Genomic DNA, 9,993 nt, shown 5'->3' with positions numbered 1-9,993 from the left:
CCAATTTCATGTTAATTGTTCTTCTAAATTCGACTTTCATATTGTCGGCTCCGCCTGACTTTCCTCACTTAAAATTATTCTTTGCATTTTATTTTTTTATTATGTAAAATAATTTTATAATGACGAATGTTTTTGAATATTTTTTATATATACGATCACTGCAATTGTTTTTAATTTTTATGTCCTATAATTCTGTTTAAGAATGTTAAATTGTAAGACATTTAAAACAAAATCGAACTTCTCAATGTCTCGCATAAAAACAAAAAACTAATTTAAACATTTCCATGACCAACCACTCTGATTGAATGAATGACTGCACTTCAAAAGACATTTATCGTAGAAATGGAAATATTTATAATTAGATATCCGCACTGAACTGAGCAACCCATAACCATAAGTGGTTATACTTGTCAATGAATGAACGAACGAATTGCTGGAATGCTTCATTTATGTAAATTAATTTATTTTATTTTTCTATTTTTCATTTCTTTGTGTAGTAGTAGTAGTAGCCAACTGTAGCTGCCATTAGAATTCAATTGAAAAATGTCACAATCCAAGTCAACTTCGCCGTCGTCTGCCAACTATGTTGTCGACATTCGTTCGGATACAGTTAGTTTGCCGACAAAAGAAATGCGTCAGGCCATGTTCGATGCCGTGGTGGGTGATGATGTATATGGTGAAGATCCAACCGTTTTGAAATTGGAACAAACCGCTGCACAGCTATTCGAAAAGGAAGCTGCCTTGTTTGTACCCAGTGGTACTATGGCGAATTTATTGGCAAGTAAGTAGTAACAATTATCATTTTTGGTTTTGTATATGCACGCTTAAAGATTGTAGATTGGTTTAAGACGTGGGGATGTTATATTAGGAAGATATTGTAGTATATTTGGATTTATTTTGTTTAGTATTTTTAAACCAGTTTGATTGTTATTACGTATATGGTTATATATTTTTTTAATTAGATATCTCTAATAAACAAATTAATTTTGTTAAACATTAACAGAATAACAAGAATTAATAATCGGTGTCTTTAACCTGAAATGTTGATGTGACGTATTATATCTTTCAAATGCAGTACATGAAAGAAATCATTCAAAATCTAGAACTTTTATTTGAGTTATTTCAAAATCGTCAGATTGTTATTTAAATATTATATTAAAATAATATTATTTGTTATTAAACGTTCCGCCGTAATTTTTTGTTTAGAAATTATTTTAATAATACGTCCAGAAAAAAATATTTGTAACTAAATGTGACATATATTGCCTTCCACCATAAGATATATCATATATTGAATTTGGCAATCTGTTTTCAACACCTAAAAATATTTTTTTTAGAATGCCACGTATAGGGTTTCATTTCGAGGGAGGGGTCCTGCAGGTTCAATACGAAAAATTGTATTGGAAAAATACATTTTTGTGTGAAAAAAAATCGGTAGGCCGGAAGCACTGGCCCACGATAGCTATTGTAATCTATACTAATTAAAAAATAAAGTGATTGACTGACTGACTTAACGATTCGTCAACATTGATATTTGGTGTGAGGGTCACTTTTAGTCAAAAGGTGTCAGATAAGGCTGGGTTTTTAGAAATTCGTACTAGAACGGCACGAAAAGTACTAAATGTAGTGCAATTTGTATTTTGCGAACCGGTAGAGCTAGTCCTCTTAAATTTGGAATGTGGGTCAGTAATGTGGTGTAGAATAGATGTACCAAAGGGTTCTTGAAATTTTAAATTAACATTAATATTTGCAACTGTTTTACTTAAGTGCACTAAAATTACTAAATAGTAATATAATTGGTACAAATTGGATATAGGAGAACCAATAAGGCTGGAACACTAAAATTTGGAAATAAGATTACTGCTGGAGTGTAGGATTGGCGTATGGATGATACTAAATTTGGTACAATTTGAATTTTTGGGTGAACCGATAGAGCTGGAACTCTGAAATTTGGAGTTAGGATCACTTTAGAAAATGGGGTATGTAGGAAGTTTTGGAAATTCGTACTTATATGTACTAAATGTTACTAAATTTAGTACAAATTGGATTTGGGTAAACCGATAGAGCTGGAATTCTGAAATTTGGAGTTAGGATCATTGTTGGGGTGGAGGTGAACAACTTATTCGCAAATAATTTGCAAAATATGTTCATGGTTGGTTATAGCCCCCATATTATGGTGTCGCCCTATTTTATGCTTTTTGATAGTGATAGACGCATTTTCCAGTCTAAAGTAATTATCATCTGCTTTATGGTGGAGTGTTTAAAAAGTTCGGCCGCCATGTGTAGAAAGAACAAAAATACAAAATTTGGTCTCAAGGCAGGGATGTACGGCGGCAGGAAGTTTACACTTTTTCCCGGTTTAAAATGAATAAGTTTGAGCCGATTTGTGATACTACACAATGATTCGTTTCCCTTCTTCGTTTTACGAAGTTATCCGAAGACTTCAGGTAAGCATATTGGTGTATAACTCAGAATTGCCCGCCCTATCAACAATCACCACATGAGCAGCTTCACCGAAGAAATTGGCGGCTATATTCTTCGATATGCTCATATTCTAAATTAGGATTTATCGATCCACGTATAGCTCCCATATAACGATAACCAAAATATTCATTAAATCGATTCGGTTTTAGGTAAAGTCTCCATTCAAAAGAGACTCCGAATTTCCACATTTTAATTATTTGGGATATATTTTTCACCCGATTTCTTTTATAATTTCATATATTGGATTCTTTGTTATAATGTGTGTAAAAATTTCCCTCGTTTCGTGGTAGCTCTCATATAATGATACCCTAATTTTTCGGTATTTTAAATTCATTTTTGCAACAAATTGGATAATTGGCCAATTAATGGTCAAATGTTCCTACCAAAAATATCAATATCAGGAAATGTTTACGTGCAGACAACATTTGGTATTTTGAGGATTCCAGACAACATAATTAGGTCTCATTTGATATTTTAGGATATCATTGGTCATAAATCTGCCCAGAAGAAAATATTAATATAGGCATAACTTTAGGTATTTGCTTTATTATAGGTATTCTGGCCTTTTCCGGATTCCGGAATTTTCCGGATGTAGAATATTTCTGAAATTTCTGAATTTTACGAATGGAATTCCGCCCCCTGCGTACGTCCCTGGATATAACGATTCTAATTGATATAACGATTGTCATACATTGACTACATCTGTGTATAAAATTTTGAATCATAGTATACGCGGAGTTAAATTTTTATATGAAACTTTCAAAATTTACATTCTATGGACCACATATGTACCTCGGGCATTAAAATATATATAAAGAGCCCGTAACTTTATATAGTGATGTTGTGTCAAAAATGGGTCTATATCAAAATTTTTCTGAAATTTGTTCAAAAAACCGAAATGCCAAATTATAGAAAATTCGGTGAAAAATTCAAAATACGAAAAATGGCCGGGACCTGTATGAGGAGGCTATGTAGCAAAATTGATGTATTTTGATCATTTTCTGAATAAATGTACCGAATAATGTCAAATAACAGCCTCTTCCGCTGGAAAATGCGGCTAAAGCCTTCAAGATATTGATAATGTGATTGCAGCCATCGATGTCCATTGTGAAAAATGTCCAATTTTGAAATCTATTTTTTCTTTAATTACACCAATGTAAATGAAACCCCCAAAGAATTTTTTAGCATTTTACACAGAGTAATTAATTTTATTGTCGTTCCTTTGTCTGGCTAATGAACTTTAACCTCACAATGAATTATTTTCTAACACTACATCTTATCGTTTTTATTACCGTTTTATTTTCTACTTCCCTCTCTATTCCAGTTATGGTTCATTGCCATCGTCGCGGCACCGAAGCTATCGTTGGTGACATTTCTCACACATTCCTTTACGAACAAGGTAAGTAGGAGCGTTATAATGAAATACCTTCTCCCAGTAACCTTTCGAGACATTAATTATCACTTCTCCATTAAATTGAACTTCTTCGTCTTCTCCTTGTTTAGCGGGAGCCGCACAAATTGCTGGCGTGCAATTAGCTACAATAAAAAACAAACCCGATGGCACCTTTTGTCTCAAGGAAATGCAGCATAAGTTACGACTCTACGATGATTGTCACGAACCTGTTACGGCGCTGGTCGTCGTAGAGAATACCCATAACATGTGTGGTGGTAAGGCTCTGCCGCTGGAGTGGTTAGATGAACTGGCAGCAATATGTAAGGATCCGGCCAAGACAAATGGCAAACGCATTGCCCTGCATATGGATGGTGCTCGCATTTTTAATGCAGCTACATATTTGAAGGTGCCCGTGTCGCGCATAACCAAAGATTTCGATTCGGTGTGCTTTTGCCTGAGCAAAGGACTGTCGGCACCGGTGGGTTCTGTATTGGTCGGCAATAAAACATTCATTAAGGAGTAAGTATTGTTGTTGTTGTGTTTGGTGCATAATGCTTTAAGGCACCTGCTAGGTGGGGTGGCATTTCGGGGAGGTTTATGTTGCCAAGAAGCCATAGCAAAAAAGAAGCGAAAAAGTAGAACAATTACTTTAGAGGGTAACGATTAAATGTAGTAATCCTAAAGGTGTCGTTTTGTCATGTGACTAATGATTATTTGTTAACTCCTTTCAAACGCTTTATTTAGTTCCCCTAAGGGTCGTACATACATACACACCTACATAATGTGTTTAAGACGTCTCATGTTTCGCACATATTTGAGACGTTTCCAATGCAAGGAGATTTGTAAAGACTAAAAAATGAAGATATATTCAACGAATTTAATTCATTAACAAGATAGAAGCCATCATATTTGGTTTCCGATACAATTTTTGTCCGCCTATAAATGAAAAATATAACTATCCTTTGCTAGAGATGTATGGTCAAAGAAGATCTTGAGCTCTTCTATGATTGAGAAAGATCTGAAATCTTGCATAAAACACCTTGAGCTCTTTTAAGGTATAAAATCACTCCAAATATTAGCTTGGCTATCAAAGCTCATAGATGACCTCAAGCACTTCAAATTTCAAACAAGACCTTGAGCTCTTCTCTGACCAAAGAAGACCTTGAGCTCTTCTCTGACCTAAGAAGACATTGAGCTCTTCTCTGACCAAAGAAGACCTTGAGCTCTTCTCTGACCAAAGAAGACCTTGAGCTCTTCTATGACCAAAGAAGACCCTGAGCTCTTCTCTGACCAAAAAAGACCTTGAGCTCTTCTATGACCAACGAAGAACTTTAGCTATTCTATGACATAGAAGACATTGTACTATCTATGAGCTCTTCTGTGACGTAGAATACCTTTCTATGGATTAAGAAGAACTTGAGCTCTTCTATAGCCATAGAAGACCTTGAGCTCTTCTATAGCCATAGAAGGCCTTGAGCTCTTCTATGGCTATAGAAGACCTTGAGCTCTTCTATAGCCATAGAAGACCTTGAGCTCTTCTATAGCCATAGAAGACCTTGAGCTCTTCTATAGCCATAGAAGACCTTGAGCTCTTCTATAGTCATAGAAGACCGTGAGTTCTTCTATAGCCATAGAAGACCTTGAGCTCTTCTATAGCCATAGAAGACCTTGAGCTCTTCTATAGCCATAGAAGACCTTGAGCTCTTCTATAGCCATATAAGACCTTGAGCTCTTCTATAGCCATAGAAGACCTTGAGCTCTTCTATAGCCATAGAAGACCTTGAGCTCTTCTATAGCCATAGAAGACCTTGAGCTCTTCTATAGCCATAGAAGACCTTGAGCTCTTCTATAGCCATATAAGACCTTGAGCTCTTCTATAGCCATAGAAGACCTTGAGCTCTTCTATAGCCATAGAAGACCTTGAGCTCTTCTATAGCCATAGAAGACCTTGAGCTCTTCTATAGCCATAGAAGACCTTGAGCTCTTCTATAGCCATAGAAGACCTTGAGCTCTTCTATAGCCATAGAAGACCTTGAGCTCTTCTATAGCCATAGAAGACCTTGAGCTCTTCTATAGCCATAGAAGACCTTGAGCTCTTCTATAGCCATAGAAGAAGACCATGAGCTCTTCTTTAGCCATATAGGTTATTGAGCTCTTCTATAGCCATATACGGGCATTGAGCTATTCTATATACATAGACGAATTTGAGCTTGATGACCGATGGTCCTTCTAGTGGATTTTCTCATATATTACGGTGTTGTATATATATTTACATATTCACGTTGTGTTGTTTATATGTATCTTACAGAGCTCGTCATCTGCGTAAAGTTTTGGGTGGTGGCATGCGACAATGCGGTGTACTAGCTGCTGCCGGCTTAGTGGCTCTTGAGACAATTGTTCCACGCTTGAATGATGATCATCAAAGAACAAAACGTATCGCAGAAGGTAATTTATAAAAAAAGACGAACGAACGCACAAACACACACACACACTCTCACAGGGCTACACAATATATCCTATCACACCTTGGAGCCTGGTTGGTAAGCAGCTTCATTTGTCTCAGCAACCCCATAACTTCATCTGTCCGTTTGCTGTATCTGTCTTTACAAAGGTTTATGCATTCATCCGTTTATCCATTCCCATTTGCATGGTTAGTTGTAAGAACCAAACTTGTTGTAGCGGTGTGTTGTGTGTGTGTGTTTGTGTGTGGGCATACTTCACTGTTTCATAAACTGCCTAAAGTGGCACTTTGTACCATAACACACTTACTCTAAACATTATTCACCATTTCGTTATTGTTCCTTCTACTGCTGCTGCCGGTTGTTTTTATCTCGCTTTTACTTCTTGGTTGTCCTGATGAAGCGTATAAAAAAGAGAAATTGAGAAAATAGCTGAAATCCTTTATAAGAAGAAATATTTTTGCAAGTCCATTAAAAGAGGATGGACAGCAGGATTGTATCACCCTTCGACAATTTTGGTTTCCTATTTGCCATAAAAATATATCTTGAGATGGGGAAAACACATTTGGTTGTGACTCTCTTGTGATACCTCGGTTTGACGTAGTCTCAAACCCTTGACACAACCCCAAATTCCCGCATTTTCAAACATGACTCGTTTATTTGCTAATAAACTGCAGTAAATGACGTATTTTTGTACTTGAATTGCAATTCGTTATGCCGACGAGTTTTGCTCATTCTTTCGTTTTTTGTCTATCCTCTAGATTTCTTTTGTTCCACGATTTTTTCATTTCCTCTGTGAGTGTGTGTACTGGTGCATTTGTATGTTATATATTTTTCCCTTTGCATTTCATTTGTAACATTATTTCTTTTTTGTTGCTTTTTCCCTTTACTTCCTTTTGTCTAGCTCTCCATAATCTACACAGCCCCAACATTTCCGTTGACCTAGCCAATGTGCACTCAAACATTCTGTTGATTCATATGGTTAATCCCAAAGTAACTGCCGATGAGTTTGCCAAACGTCTGGGTACAGTAACGCCACAGGAACTGGCGGATGGTGTAGTCACTGGCGAGGAGGATGGTGCCCGAGGCATTGTATTGAAGGTCAGTGCCCGTGACTGGGCATATGCACGCATTGTGCTATATCATCAGATTACGGATAAGGATGTGGAATATACCATTAAAAAGTTTGAATATGTCATCAAGGAATTTGATCGTCAGTTGGCATGAATTGACTTTGAAGGGATGATTGACAATCAGATGTTAAACGTCCTATGCCATGTCATGTAAATATAAATAAATTTCCCAAAGGAAAAGTCCGTTTCGTTTTTTCTTTGTATAAAAAAAAAGAAATAAAAATAAAAAAGGATTATAACCTTAATGTTGTTGTTTATTGGAAATGGGAATTAAAAGGAAATCTTGAGTGATGTTATAAAGTTAGAGCAATTTATTCATGGTGTTCTTGTTGAAAATATTGATTCATGTCAGGCATCATTTATTTTCTTTTCCGTAGAAATAAACATTAAAAAGTTTCATTTTCCTTTTTTTGTTGGAGCATTGTTGCATGTTTATTTTTTCTTTTAAGATTTATTTAGATCATTAAAAACTCCTTTTCTTTGTATTCAACCTTGGGAATAAGCATGTGAAAAGGGATTATAAATAACACAGAAGACAGAAAATAATGATGTTATCGATAAATAAGAATTATAAAAAATATTTTTTTTCATTGGCAGAACTGAGGACAAATTGAATTACAATGCGTAGCAGATGGATTAATAAATGACTTTGAATTATATGCCTCCAGGTTTAAATGTATTAAACGTTTTATTATTTCTATATTATATCTGTAATACGTGAATCAATTATGTTATGTGTCGCCGTCTGCCTATTATAAATTTTATACAAAATACATGGACCGATATTTATAAAATTTTTCATGACATTTTAGTTCTGTCCAAGAACGACACAAATTGTTTTTGATATGTTCGGAATATGTGAATAATGCCGAACCTTGGTCCTATAATAATACGTTTCTTCATAAGTGTATGTAAGCCTTTAAAACCCCGGTAAGTCAAATTACAGCCCATTCGGTTTGAATATGCGATTAACATATTTAAAACGCTGAAAATTAGCAGTAAGATCATATAGGAGTTATAACAAAAACGTCGATCAATATACCACATTTGCAATACCACACATCATAGGAGTATTGGCAATGTCAGTGCAAAATTTCAAAGCTCTTCTTAAATATTGAGATAGGCTAAATCGACATAGAATTTTATTTTGATCAAAAATATATATACTTTATAGGGTCTCCGACAGATCTTTCGATATGTTTCAAACGGCAATTATAAATTTAATATACCCTCTAGTTTATGTTAGAGGCCATAATGAGCATAATGTCCAATTTAATATACCCTTCAGTTTATGTTGGAGGTCATAAAGACCATTGAAGGGCAAAAATATTTAAGAATCGGAAATTCTAAACTTTAGTGATCTATTAAAACAGAAAACTAAGGTGAAACTGATCAATTATTTTGATATTGCGCCTAAGAGTATGCAATGTAAGCTTTTTATTTTAATTTTATCCGCAGTGACATCTAGTGGGTACTAGTTTACAATTACAATTCTAACAATACAGTTGCAGTTGTTTTGGACTGTATTTTTATAAAGATAGAAACTTTATTACCTTATTATAACCAAGTATTTGACACCCTACACCTAAGACTTTTTATACCCTTTACCACACTGTGGTACAGGGTATTATGTATTTGTGCATATGTTTCTGATCAATCAATTTCTGAGTTGATTTATGAATACACGTCCATCTGTCTGTCCATTTAAATTTTAAACAATGTACAGGTCGCATTTATGATCGGATTTTCACGAAATTTGGCATAGCGTACTGAATTAAGATGTGTGAATTAATTAATGATGTGTGTAAAATTTCCTGAAAATCAGTTCAGATTTAGATATAGTTCCCTTATATATTTTCGCCCGATTTTAAGTAAAGGGTGTACCAAAGTCCTTATATATCTTTCGATTTGCACAAATTTTGGCATAGCATACTGAATTTAATGTGTGTGTAAAGTTTCCTGAAAATCAATTCAGATTTAGATATAGCTCCCATATATATTTTCGCTTTATGTAAAGTGTGTACCAAAGCTTATATATCTTTCGATTTGCACGCGTAGCGTACTGAATTGAGTCTAGAATAATGTATGTTAAGTTTCGTGCAAATCGGTTCAGATTTAGATATAGTTCCCATATGTTTTTTTATGTAAATTGTGCACTCAAGACCCAAAGTTTGTCCGATTGCCACACAGTTTTGTACAATGAATACTGAAGTTAATATAAATTAACCTCTGTTAAGTTTCCTTGAAATCGGTTCAGATTTAGATATATTCATATTAGTTTGGAGAAAAATAAATCTACTATTTTTTCGACAGATGGCTGTACTGTACTTTTGTTTGGAGCATTCAATTGTGAGTTAAGGGTGTTACAAATGGAAGTGAAAAAAGAGAAAATTCGGAACATTTTATAGTTCTTCTTTGACAATGGCGAAAATACAAGCCAAGCAGATAAAATTGCGAATGGTGTAAATTTTGTTGTGCAAAATTTACCTTAACTCAAATTGAGACTTGAATAACGTTTTTGACA

The 9,993-nt window shown here is 34.8% G+C and overlaps 1 protein-coding gene across 1 annotated transcript; it reads left to right on the top strand.

The window, feature by feature from the left end:
• Positions 1–564: 564 nt before the first annotated feature.
• Positions 565–7,624, top strand: LOC133326019 (uncharacterized). Its single transcript, XM_061534696.1, has 5 exons — positions 565–781; positions 3,809–3,883; positions 3,988–4,396; positions 6,186–6,322; positions 7,241–7,624. The coding sequence occupies exons 1-5, from the start codon at positions 631–633 to the stop codon at positions 7,561–7,563; spliced, it is 1,095 nt and encodes a 364-aa protein (XP_061390680.1). The 5' UTR covers positions 565–630; the 3' UTR covers positions 7,564–7,624.
• Positions 7,625–9,993: the final 2,369 nt, after the last annotated feature.

The sequence above is a fragment of the Musca vetustissima genome, unplaced genomic scaffold, assembly GCF_032173495.1.
Source record: "Musca vetustissima isolate MV318-11 ecotype Yass unplaced genomic scaffold, APGP_CSIRO_Mvet_v1 utg6361, whole genome shotgun sequence".
Classification (NCBI taxonomy): Eukaryota; Metazoa; Arthropoda; class Insecta; order Diptera; family Muscidae; genus Musca; species Musca vetustissima.
Note: the sequence above shows the minus strand (reverse complement) of the source record. Positions and strands in the feature narration are given on the sequence as shown.

Bases quoted from the DNA above. Each gene is read 5' to 3' on its own strand.
- LOC133326019 (XM_061534696.1), top strand. From the start codon at position 631: ATGCGTCAGGCCATGTTCGATGCCGTGGTGGGTGATGATGTATATGGT. The intron at 782-3,808 runs GTAAGTAGTAAC...TCTCTATTCCAG, and splicing joins TATGGCGAATTTATTGGCAA to TTATGGTTCATTGCCATCGT. The intron at 3,884-3,987 runs GTAAGTAGGAGC...CTCCTTGTTTAG, and splicing joins CACATTCCTTTACGAACAAG to CGGGAGCCGCACAAATTGCT.